General features: G+C 34.2%; 2 protein-coding genes across 2 annotated transcripts in view; both read left to right on the forward strand.

Moving 5' to 3' along the window:
- Positions 1 to 2,111: 2,111 nt before the first annotated feature.
- On the forward strand, positions 2,112 to 7,928 carry si:ch211-245j22.3 (uncharacterized protein LOC563798 homolog). The gene is made up of 5 exons (XM_051870445.1): positions 2,112 to 2,594; positions 6,388 to 6,520; positions 6,917 to 7,066; positions 7,208 to 7,313; positions 7,452 to 7,928. Exons 1-5 carry the CDS (start codon positions 2,518 to 2,520, stop codon positions 7,574 to 7,576), a joined length of 591 nt encoding a protein of 196 aa, XP_051726405.1. The 5' UTR covers positions 2,112 to 2,517; the 3' UTR covers positions 7,577 to 7,928.
- Positions 7,929 to 9,657: 1,729 nt separating this feature from the next.
- Positions 9,658 to 18,548, forward strand: part of ppfibp1b (PPFIA binding protein 1b) — a 29,311-nt gene continuing 20,420 nt past the window's right edge. Inside the window, 4 exon segments of the mRNA XM_051870321.1 lie at positions 9,658 to 9,836; positions 16,542 to 16,625; positions 17,364 to 17,569; positions 18,248 to 18,334. Coding sequence (XP_051726281.1) covers positions 16,562 to 16,625; positions 17,364 to 17,569; positions 18,248 to 18,334 — 357 coding nt within the window. The 5' untranslated portion in view covers positions 9,658 to 9,836; positions 16,542 to 16,561.

Raw genomic sequence — 18,548 nt, forward strand, 5'->3', positions numbered from 1 at the left:
CTTTATGGCATATTTAAATGTGTTTCTGGGAGTGAATTACAGTGCAAAGCAGGCCATTTCCTGTTGCCAACAGGTGGCGCTATGACTAACTGAATATTGGCATGTAGATGTCTTTAGGCCAGGGCTCTTATCACACATGTGAAGTTTAGGGCAGATCAGACTCTGTATGCCTGAGTTACAACAGCTTCCTCCTTAATGGCGAAACATCAGACTTTGTCAGGCCACCACGGACACGCCCTTCAATGAAAACTCAAGATCTTTGCAATATAACATCGCTAAGACCTTAAGATTAGACTGACCATAAATGTTGTGGTCCTGGTTAAATTTAAATAAGTTAATCACAGTGTAAAACATGTAATTTCCTGTTGCCCGCAGGTGGCGCTGTGACTGTAACTGAACATTGGCATGTAGATGTCTTCAGGTCAGGGCTCTAATAAAACATGTGAAGTTTGGTGCAGTTTGGACATTGTATGCCTGAGTTACAACAACTTCCTGTTTCATGGCAAAACATCCGACTTTGTCAGGCCGCCATAGACACGCCCTTCAGCAAAAACTCAAGATCTTCACAATTTAACGTCACAAAGGCCTTTAGATTAGACAGACCAAATATGATGTTTTTCTGATTAAAGCTCTAGGAGGAGTTCGTTAAAGTACAACATCTGGAATTGGCAAAAACTGCACAAATTTTGCAGAGAAAATTCAAAATATCTCACTTCCTGTTTGGTTTTCAGATTATGTATCCAGGGACTTTTTTGTAGGTACTGGGCTGTTACATCTCTCTACCGAATTTCATAGTTGTACGTGAAACATAGCGCAAAAGGCGCATAATTTAAATTTTGTAGGTGGTGCTATCAAGCCATTTTGCCACACCTAATTCTGAAACCCATATCTGACATAAACTTTCACCACTTCTGACGCGTGTGCAAAGTTTCATGAGTTTTCAAGCATGTTTAGGCCCTCAAAAATGCGATTCATTTTGGAGAAGAATAATTGACTGAGCAATTACAATAGGGTCCTCACACCATCGATGCTCAGGCCCTAAATATAGTATGTTAGAATACAGTTGAATACAATCAAATAAATACAGTCTTGATGAGCATAAGAGACTTCTTTCAGAAACATTTTAAAAATCTTACTGACCCAATGTGTTTTTTTCCCTCCCTAACAAAATTGACACAATTTTCACTTCTTAATTGGAAAGATTTATTAAAAGTTGTCAACAAAAATCTACTCCAGAGTGTTACAGTTCATGCTTCATATACAGAAAATTATTTCCTTAAAGGGTTAGTTCACCCAAAAATGAAAACGATGTAATTTATTACTCATGTCGTTCGCACCTGTAAGACCTTCATTCATCTTCGGAACACAAATTAAGATATTTTTGATGAAATCCGATGGCTCAGTGAGGCCTCTATTGCCAGCAATGTCACTGAACCTCTTTTGTTTTTGTTTTTTTGGCACACGATGTCTTACGGGTGTAGAATGACATGAGGGTGAGTAATACATTACATTATTTTCATTTTTGGGTGAACTAACCCTTTAATATGTTTAGGCATTTAGTTGATCATTTGAATAGCTGTTTTGTTTCTTGATAGTCATTTCAGCTGCGTTTTTCAGCATTTGAATGGTGTTAGGAAAAAAAAAAAATTCCACTCTTGCTCAATATATTATATACATTTTGAAGCAAATATTAATTTTCTACTGCTATTCAATGTTTTTATATTATATATATTTTTCTATATATGAAAGCAATGTGGTGAGCATTTTGTGGTACTGGAAAAACGAAAAAGACTTAATTTAAATTCTAGTTCATTTAAAATTAATATGTAAATACTAGTTTATTATTGTATTCTCCATATCAGCTATAGGGAAACCCAATAGCCATAATCAGTCAAAATTGGATCAGAACTTGTTAACTAATAGAATTCCTCCAATTTCATTTCCATGTCATCCCAATTCAAATTCCAATTTCCAGTTAGGAAATCAATAACACGCTCAACTTTCACTTCACACTTCTTGTTTAAGCTGTTGAGTGTATTGTGAGAACAATGCTAACTCAAATGATGAATCTAGATCAACCACAATCTTCCATGAGCATCTTTGATGGTTTTTGTGCATGTCCCCATTCACGTTTCTGAGAATATTCTCAAGCTTTCTCAGCTGCAAGCACAAAATGGTTTCTACTATTTGTTAACTAGGTCACCAGAACAAGTCAGCTCACAAGCAACTGACACACGTTTGATGCTTCAAAGGAAAATATGGAGCTGCAAAAATCATTTCATGTAATATTTTGCAGGATCCTCAGCTGCTGCAGGAGAAGCTAGTGGATTTCAAGTGTCACTCATGTCATGTGACTTTGAGGTAATTAATTTGTGTCACTCACCTGCCTGTTGCCCTCCTGCGGGGAGATTACTTTAGTTTAATTTCACAGATGCAGGTAAGAATGATTAAGTGAAAGAGAAGTAAGCTGGGCTTTGCTATATATGCCCCTCTGCTCTTGTTGATTTTGTTGCACTGATGAAGATGGGACAGACTGCAACCTTACCCTGCAGAAAAGGTGGTACCTACGTCACCGAGCTTTATGAATGGTTCAGGTAAGTTTGCAAAATATTAACTAGGCTACTGTGACTGTGATAGCAGCTGGTCTTTAGGGAAGTAGGTAGTAAAAATAGGATACATAAGCATGGTTACATGTCATCTGAGATGCTTTTATACAAGACAACCCTGACCATATTCTGGGTTTTTATTATTGGAGAGTAATTATACAGCTGTAAAATGTGTCAAGAATGGGTCATGCCATACTGAAGATTTTTATTATAGATCATAAAATGCCAACCATGACTGTAAAACCAAATAAACTCTATCTCAGCATAAGTAGGCCATCTGCTTGTTTAATTGGAAGTCCTTTTTTTATTTGGAGCTTTTAGTGTAGCCAGTCTTTTCCTGGAACATTTCATTTCATGATGTGCATGATATGACAATTGCTTTATCATTCATACTGTTTATGTGTTCTAGAAATCATGTAGACAGAACACAACGTCTTAAAGTTATCAAGTGTTAACACTGGTAGCTATTGATTAACTTATTCCCCGTCAGCGTTTTGTGTGTGTGAAAAGTCACCGCCAGCATTTTTGATAATTTTCACAAAACATGAATGGCCCCCAGAATATTTTGTGGTATGAATATATGAACATGCAATACATCAAAAGAAAAAAGACTACAACGTGCATACGAATATTGCCCTGTTTTGCATGTGTTTTGATCAGAAGATGCGTAATAGCGCCCCCTACCGTATAACAGTGAAAACGCGGAAAGCCGGGAAATTCTGTGCGGGGAAAGAGTTAAGAGTTAAATATTATCAAAGACTATAAGGACTTTGATATTATACATATTGGGGCTGGAAAACATAACGCGTTAAAATTATTAATGCATCTGCCCCGCCCTAGCCTACGTAGTTCATTTTACATTTCATAAAGTTGATTGGAGACGAACACTTTTTCCTCTTTAATTTGTGAAAATATTTTTCTCTAATATCTTTGATATGAATGTTATTGTTCGTAATATATAATACGTAAGGTTAGAAAAAGGCAGGTTAACAACTCACTGCGTGAATGCAGTTAAAATGCCCCAAAATTTAATTTAAAATATCAAAAAAGAGTTTTTGTCTCATATTTATATCATGATTGATATGCTAGTTAATCACACGAGTGCGTTTTTTTCCGAATAGCACGAGTGCAGATGTGATATTGATTTTATACACCAGTTTAATTAATAAGAAGTTAATATTGTTATATTTTAGGCAATTTTAGAAAATTGCCTGTTTTTGCCAACGAAAAAATTACCTGTAAAGACAGAGCAGAATTGTTGTAACGTTACGCCTCCAAACAATAGCCTACAGCAGTGCTTCTTTTCTGAATGAATCGGCGTTTTGAGCGAATCAATCGGGTGAACCAATGATTCAATGGCTTATTCATTTACTTAATTCCTGGATGAATCAGCCGTTTGAACAAATCGAATAAACGAGTGACTCGGTGCGTTCCAAACGAGATATATCGCTCTTCGAAGGGCACTTCGGAGTGAAAACAATCATGGCCGCTATATTAAAGGGTCATTGAAGTGCTCAAAACTGGCCACTTCAAAGGGCTCTTTGGAATGAAGGATTTCGAAGGGTACAACTGATGGACACGTCGGGCCCCTATGATCCTTTGCAAAGGGAAGTTGTTTGGCGTCACAGAATGGGTACAGGAGGCTCGGAGTTCGATTTTACCTATAAATGTATAGTATTTTTCTGTACTACTGTAATATTTATACGAGTTAGATTATTATGGTCAAAACGACATTGTACTTCAACAAAAATACTTTACAGCTACCATTAGACCATTCAAATGTTTCAAATACATAGACACAATATATAATATGGTGCGATAAACCAAAAATAAATAATGGGGGGTAAACCAGCGTAAAAAATGTGCGACGAAGGCACTTCCTTGATTGTCTCGTTAAGATGACGCAGAAGTGCGTCCAAAAAAGAGTTTTTTTGACCCATACACCCTTCATCCCTTCGAAGCTCTCACTCCGGAGGGTAAACCCTTTGAAGGAATTAGGGAATAGGAATGAGCACTTCCGAATGGAACGCATGGAATGACTTACTCATTAAGACATTTACCGCCACCTACTGGCAGTTTTAGTTTCTTATTTTGAGTAGGCCTATCATTTCATTAAAAAAAAAAATTTCAAATGTCCATATTAATAGACTAAAAAGCCCATTAAAAGTATAGCTCACCCAAAAATAAAAATTCTGTCATCATTTAGCCTACTCACCCTCACTAAACTAAAGTTTCAATCGCTTGACAGCCCTAATACATATATTAATATACATTAATATTAATTAATAGCCTTTTCTGACACTTAGATAGGGTTAGGGTTAGCTTTTTTTTAATTACTTTTTTATTTTTATAAATGAATAACATGGTTCATGTTTGTCAGAAAACTAGTCAAGTTTACCAAAAATGTATTGTCTTTGTATGTCATTGCTTTAGAGGACATTTTATTTTATTTTTTTTATCTTATTTCAACACATAGGCCTATCAAAACACAATATCTAAATTACAGTTAGGTCAATAAATATTAATCAGTGGTTCAAGATGAAAAAAATAACTGATTAATTTCAGTATAGTTTTAAACCACACTGTCATACTTTCAACTTTATAAATACCTTGTTATATAAAAAATAATCTAAATGTTTTATAAAATGTGTCCCAATGTCAATGAATATTAATCAGTGGTTTAAGATGAGAAAATAACTGATTTAAATCAGTATACATTTAAACTACACTGTCATACTTTCAGCTTTATAAATACCTCTTCAGATAAAATTATATATATATATATATATATATATATATATATATATATACACTACCAGTCAAAAGTTTGGAAACAGTAAGATTTTTTAATGTTTTTAAAAGAAGTTTCGTCTGCTCACAAAGGCTGCATTTATTTAATTAAAAATACAGTAAAAACAGTGATATTGTGAAATATTATTACAATTTCAAAATAACTGTTTTCTATTTGAAAATATTTTAAAATTTATCCTTGTGTTGGCAAAGCCAAATTTTCAGCATCATTACTCCAGTCTTCAGTGTCACATGATCCTTCAGAAATCATTCTAATATGCTGATCTGCTGCTCAAGAAACATTCATTATTATTATCAATGTTGAAAACAGTTGTGTACTTTTTTTTTCAGGATTCCTTGATGAATAGAATTGAATAGAACAGCATTTATCTGAAATACAAAGCTTTTGTAACATTATACACTACCGTTCAAAAGTTTGGGGTCAGTAAGAATTTTTATTTTTATTTTTTTGAAAAGAAATTAAAGAAATTAATAATTTTATTCAGCAAGGTTCAGCATTAAATTGATCAAAAGTGACAGTAAAGACATTTATAATGTTACAAAAGATTATATTTAAAATAAACGGCGTTCTTTTCATCAAAGAATCCTGAAAAAAAAAATATTGTACACAATTATTTTGTACAATTGTACACAATAAATGTTTCTTGAGCAGCAGATCAGCATATTAGAATGATTTCTGAAGGATCATGTGACACTGAAGACTGGAGTAATGATGCTGAAAATTCAGCTTTGCCAACACAAGAATAAATTACATTTTTAAATATTTTCAAATAGAAAACAGTTATTTTAAATTGTAATAATATTTCACAATATTACTGTTTTTACTGTATTTTTAATTAAATAAATGCAGCCTTGGTGAGTAGACGAAACTTCTTTTAAAAACAAACTTTTCCAAACGTTTGACTGGTAGTGTATATATATATATATATATATATATAAAATGTGTCCACTTTATGCTTATTTCTGACAGGAAATTCCTGAATGAGTGTCCCAGTGGACTGATCACTCTTCATGAGTTCCGACGTCACTTCTGCAATGGAACCGTGGGAAAAGAGTCAGCGGAGTATGCAGAGCAGATATTCCGCACGCTAGATAACAATGGGGTATTACACAGCTCAAAACCAGATAAGCTTTGAGGCCTGACACATGTGACATTTTAAGCCTGGTGTTTTAAATGGAATCATTTTCACACTGCCTTTACAAAACATGTATGTTGACTTGTAAAAAGAGGAGGCGTAACAAAGAGACATGCAGGGCACTGTACTGACTCTTGTCCCTTTTTAACAAAACAGATTTTGAAAAATGAATAAGATGGTTCATGTTTGTCAGAAAAGTGGACCCAAAAAGTATTTGACTACATTCTGGGGAAACAACAACAACAACTTTATGTTATGTTATGTCATGTTATGTTACTTTGTTATGTTAGCTTATGTTTTATGTTATGTTATATGTTTCTCGCTATTTGTATAAAAAGTGTGATTATGATTGCCATTTAACAGGATGGAGTTGTGGACTTCAGAGAATATGTGACAGCTATCAGCATGTTGATTGAGGGCACGACGGTGGAGAAACTGCGCTGGTCATTCAAACTCTATGACAAAGACAAAGATGGAGCCATCACACGGTCAGAGATGCTTGAAATCATGCAGGTAAGCGATTATATTAGTTGAACTCTATTACTTGCTATTCTAATTTGACTATCAAATCGAATTAAAATGGTGTTTGTTTACTCGATTCTGCATTGCTCCACTAGAGGGCAATATATAATCAGAATTAAATGCTGTTCTCAGGCTGTGTACAAGATGAGCGTTGCAGCATCACTGACCAAACCTAATCCTCTGACTGCTGAAGAGTGCACCAATAGGATATTTGTACGGCTGGACAAAGATAACAATGGTACATTGCTATCACATTGCTATACCCCAAGTCATTTCGACCACTTATAGAATTCAAAGCACTAAACTGTACCAGCAAGTGACAGTTTACAGAAAGTTCAGTCTTCTTATGTCATTCTTTGTCTTTCCATCTCTATAGCCATAATCAGCCAAGAGGAATTCATTGAAGGCGCGCTGAATGACGAATGGATCAGAGAGATGTTGGAGTGTGATCCAAACACAGTGAAGATGGAGAGGCCTCTCAAAGGCCATGCAGTACTGTAAAGCTGTGGGTCTATTATTCATGGCTGTTGTTGCAGCATTGACTGTGATGGGGCTGTTATGAATGCCTTAAAGATGAGAAGTTCATATTATGCATTATTCAGTATATTTAGTTTAAATAATGTAGACCTATAAATGAACACAATGACACTCAAATTAGTTCTACTTCTAATATTATTAGACGTATATTACATGTATATTTATGTCATTGATTTTTTCAGTACTGAAAAATCAAATCATTACGTATATTTTCTTTTTCAATGTGAATTTACAAAGGACATCTAAATAGCAAAATATTAGATTTTTATAAGGCTATTTTTTCAGAATAAATACTTCACTGCCCATCACAGTTACTTTTAAATGATTAGTTCAGTTTCAAATGAAAATGACCCCAAGCTTTACTCACCCTCAAGCCATCCTAGGTGTATATGACTTTCTTTTTTCTGATAAACACAATCGGAGATATATTAATAAATATCCTGATGCATTCAAGCTTTATAATGGCAGTGAGCGGGACCAACATGTATGAAGCTCAAGAAAGTGCATCCATCTACATCTATCCATCATAAACGTACTCCACACGACTCCGGGTGGTTAATAAAGGCCTTCTGAAGTGAAGCGATGCGTTTGTGTAAAAAAATATCCATATTTAACAAGTTATGAAGTAAAATATCTAGCTTCTGCCAGACCGTCTTCCGTATTGAACATACAAAAAAAAAAAACAGAACTGGCTTCAGCTTTTTCCATAAGTTGAACGGGGAAGGTGTAAGACGTAGCGTAAGCTTTTTGAACTGCAAGAGTTTTACACTTTCTTCGTAAATACGGAAGGCGGTCTGGAGGAAGCTAGATATTTTACTTAATAACTTGTTAAATATGGATATTTTTTTACACAAATGCATCGCTTCGCTTTAGAAGGCCTTTATTAATCCCCCGGAGCTGTGTGGAATACTTTTCTGATGGATGGAGGCACTTTCTTCAGCTCATACTTTTTGATCCTGCTTACCGCCATTATAAAGCTCGGATGCATCAGGATATTTATTAATATAACTCCGATATAACTGTGTTCATCAGAAAGAAGAAAGTCATATACACCTAGGATGGCTTGAGGGTGATTAAAGCTTGGGGTAATTTTCATTTGAAAGTGAACTAATCCTTTAACTGTTTTTTAACTTACAGCTTTTAACTTGATTAAATGTTAGTCTCAGTCTCACTCTCCTTAAGTTGTGTAGGCCTAAGTAAAGCTTATTACCTATTGATTACAAAATACTAAAATAAGGAGCCAGATTCTTGTGCCATTTTAGATTAGTATTAGAGGGGTTTTTTTTTCATATTAAACTACATATTATGTAGCCTAGAGAAGTAGCCTTTCTGTCACAGCTTCAGTTCCTTATGGTTGGTATTCTACAATGAACAATAATGTTCTGCAGTACTCTTCTGCATTTCTCACAGGTTTTTTTGATATACAGAATCTGAAATCTTTTGGTCTCACCAGATTGCAGTTAGTATCTCCGTGCCCTGTTCTAGCAGCTGTTTAGTTTACTGATAGTTGAACAACTGATTTACCTCAGTTTTTGACCCAAAGACATAGCTTTGGTGACAGTAGTAAAAGAATAAATGCCAGGCCAATGAAGAGATCTGAGCAGAATTTCATTGTCCATTCTCTACTTTATCATGATACACAGACACGTTAATTACACTATATTATTATTTTTTTTCCCAGAGGTGAAGGTAATGATATTTTGTAAAACAACTAACCCTCGATCACACTCTCATATCAGCAACTGATTTATGACTTCAAAACTGCTCAAAAGGTTTTTTTTTTTTTTTGACGTTTCACTATATTTGTGTTGACATTTTCACAATATAGTCCTCACAAGGCAAATTTACGCAAACATATACAAAAGTTATGCATTACTAATGCTACTATAACGAAGGCTTATTGTGAATATTAATTAGATAGCGGTGACGCAATTTGATTGCCTTCCTATGGCTATATATTGAATATTAATTAGGTTGCTCCGTAACCATCCAATGGCGAAGACATGGCTTATGAATATTAAGCAGCAAGCCTTCGCCGTAGTAGGATGTTCCCTGCCTATGACGTCCCACATTCCCACTTTCATTGTCGACATGGCGCTGGCGAGGTGGGAACACCAACTACGGAAAGAGCAAATCTCGTAAAGACAAAAAAAACAAAAAAAAAAAACAAGGAAAAGACTCCACGGATTTACATTTTCATACTTTAGACGGCAGTCCAGATTTGGTAAGCAATCGCAACATACTTTTTTGTCAGAATAACTTATTTGTATTTGTTCTTTGTGAATTTACTTGTCTTTTCTAAACTTGCCTGAGTAGCAAACTTGCTTGTAATTGTGTCAAAATGTTTTTTGATGGTGTTAAAAGTACATGACAGAAATTTTGTGCGTAGTTATGCTATTATATTATCATCTCTTCACAAGTAGTAACATTTTCATAGCCTGGAGGATTGATTACAAACAGCATTTATGTACATGTGCATGAGGTTAAATTCAGAAAACAGGATCGCTAAAGTGATGTTTAGAGGTATTGTACAATACTTAACACAAAACACAAGGTATGTTTTAAACTATTTTTAAAAAATAATAAACATAAGGTATTATTTGAAGAGCAGAACTGTAGGTAGTGGAGGCTCAGCTGTGTTTGTGAAGAAGTGATTCACACATTCCACGTAGCCACAGAAGAACAAGAGCTGCTGTTACATGAGTTTCCTTTACTACATCCACACCTGTGATTTGGACTGAAAAAAGCTTACAAAACATCACTGTCATTTTTAGCTATGCAATCTACAGAAACATGTTCCTCTATTAAAATTAACTTTTGTGAAGGGGGAGAGTTGTCAGACTGGAAGTTGTCAAAGGGGATATATGTCAAAGTTTTGAGTCAAAATAATCTATATCAAATAGACAAGTGTTGTGTGGTTTTGTATGTTTAAACATATAGTTTTTACATTCCTTTTGTAAATCCACCAAAATAAGAATCCAATAATATAATATTTTATAATATCTGCTGTGATAGATGATAGATGATAGATTTTAATTAAAAGGTTTAACTACATTCTCAACAATTAGTTATTTGTTGGCCAAAGATTAGATTTTTTGTTTATTTATTTTTCACATATTTGCTGTTTTTCTATTTCTTTGGTCTTATTGTAGTTGTTCGTTTAATGAAATGCCTTTAATAGGCTGTTTAATGACCAGTTCATTTGTGATAACTGACCCATATAGTGTGACAAAATGTCCTGCAACTGGGGCATGTTGTCACAAATGTTTTGTTGTAAACTTTAGCTTTATCCTTCCAATAAAGGAGCTTTTTGGTAGCCATGCAGCAGCTTTTTTGTCTATTCAGAAATTGACTTTCAAAAATAAATGTTGGCATTTTTGGTTCCGTGAAGAACCTTTAACATTCATGGAACGTTTCCATTCCACAAAAGATTCTTTAGATTATTAGACATTTTTCAGACTAAGAAAACTTTTTTTATTTAAGAACTGTTGCCTGAAAGGTTCTTTGGGGAACCCAAAATGGTTCTTCTATGGCATCTCTGTGAAAACCTCCTTTTGGAAACTTTATTTTTAAGAGTGTGGATTAATATTCACTGCAATAAATAGTGTCATGACTAACTTTAAGCCTTGTCCTTGCAATTGCTCTGATCATGTTATGTGCTGTGTCTGAATCCATGTCAGTCAAACATCTGTCAAATTGTGTAAATGGTGTGATATTTACAGTAAATGTCTCAATTGAAAGACTTCAAAGAGCCTAATTTGCAGGTGATGTTCTTATTTGTTTGATTCTTGTGCTTGTAGCCCAAAGAAAGCCTGCAGACATTTTGTGTTATGCAACAAAATTCTTTTACCATCTTGAATGGCTAAATAAATACATGTGAGGCTTTTTCCTTCATCCACTTTAATATTTGTGTTTTGCAGACACATCTGTGCATTTACCTAAGCAGAGTGGAATTTTTTTATTTTTACTGTTACCTATAGATAGCATACGGAACGCCTTGACTACAGACAGGCTGTATGTGGTTATGTGAAGTATGATGCATCATATTCTACGACGACGCCTTGGCTTGGTTTTCATATCAGTGTCAGATGGGTGTCCCTTTAGATGTGTTGAGTGTGAGAACAGTCAGCAGTGGAGTTTCATTGGCAGCTTATGTATAAAACTCTGCTTAGTGACGCCCCAATATAGCCACAAATATGTAAAAGTGGATTTTTAAAAAAGTAATGTTCCATTCTCTTTCTATTTCTGACATATCTAAGAAAAGGAGCCTGTTGTAAGCAGGGGCCGTCCTCCTCCCACATGCAAAGGCTGGACTGAAGGCTTTTGCACATCTGTGTTGCTCTAGTACTTGCACGGGACCCAAACATCTTTTATAACTCTCAGTTTGGCTCTAATGCAGCGATCACGTGTGACTGCTCTTTTCATCCATGTGAAACCTGTCATAAGAATTTATACAGTGTTGAAAGATGTTGTATTAAAACTACCTGCACAATCAATTTGACAAAAACACTATTAACAGTAGTGTAAGTACCATAGTATATCAATATGATAATCTTTCAGTACTCTGTTATATATAATATCAAGGTAACTATCTAGAGATACATGATTTAACGTTTATCAATAGCATATCCATTTTTGCCAATGTTGGAGATTTATTTGTTTTGTTTTTTTAATTTAGATTACCTTTGCAATCATCTAACACTCAAGTTAATATTAATAAATAATTATAATAATTAAATAACACTGTAAAATGTAATCTTTACCAAATTTCTAAATTGTACATATAATGCTATGATGCTTAAATGAACTTGTAGCATTTAAAACATTTGATTTTTGTTTGTTTTATTTCTGATTAATTTAGCATAAATTGTATAGAATTTTTAAGACTTTTCTTGATCCATATATTACTATCAGCATTTACTAGAAAGCTTGGCATCCATATTTATTTATCAGATGAGCATGTGCTTATGGGTCCATTAAAAATGTCTTTCCCATGACTCTCCAGCATGCTTCTATGCTTGCTTTAGCTTGACTTGAGGCAAGTTTGCTGGCTTACACGGCTCGCCTGCCATAAATGCTTTTATTTCTGTTGAGATGAATGACCCGAAGGCTGCTATTTTTCCCCAGCATGTGCCAGCAGAGGTTTTTCTGTCAGTCAGTCAGTCAGAGCGGTTCAGAGAGGGATAGTAGCTAATGTGGCTCAGAGTGTGGAGTGGATAAAGTTCATACACACAATGCCCTTAGGTGCCCGACTTATGGATTTCAGAGGCCATTAGGATTTTTTTCCCCTTATTCTCACTCTCATGCTCATATTCATAACTTTTAATTCTATGCCATCTTGAGAAATCATTCTTTGCATCATTTCAAGAAAACTGTAAAAAAAAACACTAAAATTTTTAGTATTATAATAACAGTATTTACTTGAGTTGACTGCTTCCTTTCACCATTGCTCCTACAGGCTTGTGTTCTGTGAGTCTAGGAACATGTTTCCAAACAAAGGACAGGCTTCATTCATAGTTTCGTCCCACTTAATGTCATTATTGGCATGGTTTCTCCTAAGATTTGTTCCAGGCATTGTTGAAACATACTTCATGATTGTCCTTTGTCTGTGGTTTTAGAAAAATAACTTTTTGCTGGTTGACAGCTGTTTTTGCACATGTTGTTAGATCTGAACCGAGTCTTGATTTTTCTGTTTGACTTCATATGATTCTAAGAGGAAATATGAACTTCATAAAGAGCATGTTATCGCTTTTCGCAGGCTGCCTGGAAGCCACCGTGTTCCCGCCATGAGAGGAAATTCCAGTCATGCAAAAATCTGCAATGCAAAGCAACCTGTGCTTAGCGCTGCGTGGTTTTTGGCTCATAATAAAAGGAGTTCTTGGTTGTAATGATGTATGCTCTATAGTAGGATTATTATAATTAACTGAAACTAAAACCATAAGACCATAAAATGTTGTCTGAAATGAAATAAACATTAACTGAAATAAAATAAAAAATATTAATTTTTTATTTCAGCCAGTTGCTGAGACAACATTTCTCATTTTCATTTAGTTTAACTTGATATACTAAAATAACTAAAACTGAAATAAAAATGAATAAAATCTATATAGAGATATTTAAAAAAATATATATGAAAATGACAAAAACACAACAAAATTACTAAAACTTTAAAATTAAAAGGTAAAATGTAAAAAATCTAATTCAAAATATTAATAACTATATCTCAACGACACTAAAATAACACTGTGATATTAATGTAGATAGACAGAATTGTTTAGAAATGTGCAGGACAAAATGCTCTAAATCTCGCTGTGTGAACATGTAACCAATGTGATGTTTGGATAGCACAGCTTTTCTAGACATAACAAGAGTCCCCACACAAGGTTTTGATTTGTTATTTACATAAACGGTGAAGGTAACAGATTGAAACTCTCCATAATAGTTTGGACTTTAGTCTTAAATCAGACCAATTATTTTAACTTTTTACACTTCACATTAGTTTCCTTCTTGATTTCATAGCTTCTTTGAAAACTCATCAAAGGAAAGTGTTTGATCCACTTTTCTTTTGACTGAATGGCTATTTTCACACAGTCAGTGTTTGGGATTGACGAGCTTATTTACTAACAAGTGAGACTCAAATCAGCCTGTACATATAACAGCAGATGGAGCGGATGGGTTACCTATCCATATGGATAGTATTTGAAGTCAGTCCTCTTTTCTAACTTGCAGTGGCCTTGTGTAATGTCTGTAACCATAGTGACAGGATCTTTTTTTTTGTTTAGTATTGTGTCTGGCCACATAAAATGCATGGCACCTTTGGTGATTCACAGCAAAACAACTAGTTGTCAACTGTGGTTCTATTCATATAACATGCAATAATTTAACTCCCTCTCAAAATTCACTCCTGAAAACTTAAGGGAGTCATTTCAGTTACAGAATGAAGTACTATGGATGAACTATATTTAGCACTCCAAACAGGACTTTTGTATGATTATGGCCATTGTGACTGCTGCATTTCCAAATGAAATGTGTGAACTTGCTTGTACACTCTGTAATTCGCATAGCTATAGCCCTCGTTATTAGAAGATAAGGGGATTTTTATGGAATAAGACCCCTTAAAAGGAATGCTGTCAAACCAAGTTGCTCTCATAATCTTTTTAGTATATTTTTAAAGTATATTTTTAACACAGAAAAATTGTTTGTTTGCCCTTTTTTAAAAGATTTCCCGAATTCCCACTTAAGGCCCTTTTACAACAAGGACGATAATTATAATAATAATAATAATAATAATAAATAATAATATCTATAAAGATATAGGTCTAAAAATCGTTCTAACTATAAAAGAATAGCAGAGCCAACACCACAACTAACGATAATGGCTAAGAGAAACTATATCGTTGAAATCACTTTTTAAAACCATTTTTTCCAGCTAATGAACGATAAAAACATTGACAGCCAATCAGAATCCATCCTGCTTTAAAGAGCTCAAGCATTTAAAGTGGCAGACGACAAACCTGCAGCACACTTAGATTGTCCACTGGTGTGGACGCAAATTTAGTTATTATAATTAAAGTTATCTTTATAGTTATCGTTTTTGGTGTGAATGGGCCTTTATAGCACACTTTCCCTACTTTTGGATTTGTATATATTATTATATATTAACCTTTGGCCTGTTATGTTTGTGCATTACGGCAGAGAGCTTTATCAACACTGGCGGACAGGATATCAGAACATGACAGCGTGTCTCTTCACCTCCTTGTTTTGAGAATTAAAACTGAGAGAATGCTGCCGCTGTATTCTCGGGCCATGAGCCAAAAGGGCCTAACAATGTGTCCCCGCTAGTCCCCCAACAAAGTACCCAGTGTCCCCTGCAGCAGCACAAGCACTGTGCCAATAATTGAAATAAATGGCTCAGTTATTCTTTAAAATCTGTGGCTAATGGTTGGAGCTTGACTGCGTTACCCAGGGAACAGAAAAGAGCTGAGAACCAGCCAACCTTTCACCCAAAGGATGTGCTTTCCTCTCTGGAACCAACATGGGGAGACCCGGTCCAGATGAATACGCAGTTAGATACAAATATCATTGTGAAGAGAAATATCATCATAGGTTGAGAAATATAGTTTCTGTCATTTCGATAAGATCTTATTGTGCCATTTGGCATTACTTGATATTTTTGTTAATTCAACCAAAAAACCTACTTTATTGCAAAATAGTTTCTGTGATCACATCAGTGTTAAAACTATTATAAATCGTACATTTAAATAAAGTTGAATTAAAATAGTATATAAATATTAGATTAAAAACTACAACTTAAAAATTAAAAATGAGAAATGTTTCTTTGGCAACTAACTGAATTAAAATCAATTTAAGTTGAAGTACTAAATTTACTAAAACAAACTTAACTGAAAAAATAAAAGCTAAATAGAAATGTTAAAAAAAAGCTAATAAAAATAATAAACCTAAAAAGTAGTATAATTACTAAAATAAAATAAAGCACATAAAACAGCTAAAACTTATACTAAAATATAAAAATAAAAACAAATTAGAAATATTAAGACTTTAATAGTGAAAAAATAAATAAATAAAATAAATAAATAAATATATATATATATATATATATATATATATATACTAAAACACTAGTTTACATTTATCTGAATATTTGGAACAGAAGTTATTCTGTTCATCCTTTCTGGCTCTAAATTCTGTTAAATTTACCTGAATTTTTTTGTGTCCATATAATACTTTCCTGAGAGTTTAAAAACATTACTCATGTATCAAACAAGCAGCACATTTGCATCGCTTTCTGTCTTATTCAGTGCCTAATCCATCAGAAGTTTCTATTAATGTATTTAGAGACTGCTTAAATGCATTTTGTGCTGTCAAGTGTCGACTGTAATATTTGTTTTGCTATTTTCCATTTATGCAGGATTAACAGTGTTGAGCAAGATGATGTCTGATGCCAGTGACATGTTGGCAGCAGCCTTGGAGCAAATGGATGGTATCATAGCAGGTAAAGCTTTTTAATATTTGTATTAACCATACAAAATTTGAAATGAAACATCTATTCCAAATGCAACTGTCCTGCCACATATAAATCTGACAAAATAGTTCACTTCACATTGGTAAATTTGTTCATTCTTTCCAGATATTCTGCAGTGGTACAAAGAAAATGTCAGACTCATTTCATGAAACCTTTACAGAGTAAGATTAGACTGATATTAGTAGGCTGACCAAATTATTTGGCATATTCATCACTGGTTTATTATAAGTCTGACATTTCAAGTTGGAGTCGCCCGTCTAATCACATGATTTCCTGAGGTTTCAGCAATTAAAGCATTTACTCTGACCTGTTTCTGATTTCAAGATTTGAGTGGTTATTCACCCGCAGCATTCTTTATTATAAGGTCATGCTATCTTTTACCCCACAGTACATGATAATTGTGTCTTTTATAGTAATTTCTCATTTTAAAAATGTTATACATTGTGCTAAATGTTAACTAATTTAAAAGATTCTGTTATTATTCCTGTGTTGACTGACTCTCCTGAGCATTTAATGTATATTGTTTAGCTCCACCAATTTGCTTGCACATAATATTTTCTGAATAAATTGTGATCAACTCCATAGTATCAATGTTAGTGATATGGCTATGTTGGTGTTTAAGTGGAACCCCCCTAAAAGTTCACTCTGACATACATTAAAATCAAAACCCCCATTCACCACTTTTATTTTTTTGTTTTTGGCATTCAGGCTCCAAGGCTCTGGACTACTCCAATGGCATCTTTGATTGTCAGTCCCCAACATCGCCCTTCATGGGCAGCTTGCGAGCCCTGAACTTACTGGAGGACCTGAGGGGTGTTTTAGAGCTCATGGACACTGAGGAGAGAGAGAGCTTGCGTTGTCAGATCCCAGACTCTACCGCAGACAGTCTGGTGGAGTGGCTGCATGGTCACCTGGTGTGTACACTACATTCCAGAACTCTGAAATTCACCGTGTCTACTCTAGATATGAACATGAGCTAACATACTATGTGTTGCCATGTTGTAGGGAAGCACATGGTTATTTATACTTGCGTTATATATATAGTAGTCAAAAAGCCTGTAGTCTATTTTCAATGATAGTCAAATACACTATGTGTTGGTTTGTGCCTATTGGAAGTATTTTCTGTTTCATGCTGATATTGCTAGGCGTAGGCTGACTATTTTCAGTATGACATAATACTTTTTAAGTGTTGAAACTTTTGAGCTATTATGCTATCATGTGCATTAGTTCTATTCATAATGAGGACTCTGCAGTTGAGTTTTATCATTGTCTTAAGATATTAGTTACGGGAAATCCAGGAAACATTATTCTTGTGCGTCTTGAGACAGACTGAACAACTGCCAAGTGAAAGTCAACACATAATACCATATTTAGTCAGTTTACATGGAGTATTGTTCGTTCACCCAATGTTAACATTTTGTTGGCACAATAAATGGTGCATGAAAACCTTGAATATCAAGTGACCCTGTTTTTCTCAGTATCACTGACTTTGAAGAGCAACTAAAAGTTAACTTAGATCGTTTCAAGACATCTCATTTTGGATTCCAGAAATCTTTTATAATAAATTCTTTCTCTATATTTTTTTTGGACAGTCAAATGGACACATCTCAATCACCGGTGACGTTTACCAGGACAGACTTAATCGTCTTGAAAGTGATAAAGAATCCCTTGTGCTTCAGGTAACTGTATATACATGCACATACAGCACATTCAAAAGTTTGGGTCGATAAGTTTCTTAAAAATGTTTTTGAAAGGCTCACCAAGACTGCATTTACTTGATCAAAAATACAATAATATTGTAAAACATTATTACGATTTTAAATAACTGTTTTAAATTTTAATATTTTAAAATGTAATTTAATTCTTTTGATGGAAAAGCTGCATTTTCAGCAG

This window comes from Ctenopharyngodon idella, chromosome 18 (assembly GCF_019924925.1).
Source record: "Ctenopharyngodon idella isolate HZGC_01 chromosome 18, HZGC01, whole genome shotgun sequence".
Taxonomy (NCBI): Eukaryota; Metazoa; Chordata; class Actinopteri; order Cypriniformes; family Xenocyprididae; genus Ctenopharyngodon; species Ctenopharyngodon idella.

Excerpts from the sequence above, each read along its gene's own strand:
- si:ch211-245j22.3 (XM_051870445.1), top strand. The coding sequence starts at position 2,518 with ATGAAGATGGGACAGACTGCAACCTTACCCTGCAGAAAAGGTGGTACC. Across the intron at positions 2,595-6,387 it reads GAGCTTTATGAATGGTTCAG|GAAATTCCTGAATGAGTGTC; the intron begins GTAAGTTTGCAA and ends TATTTCTGACAG. Across the intron at positions 7,314-7,451 it reads GCTGGACAAAGATAACAATG|CCATAATCAGCCAAGAGGAA; the intron begins GTACATTGCTAT and ends CCATCTCTATAG.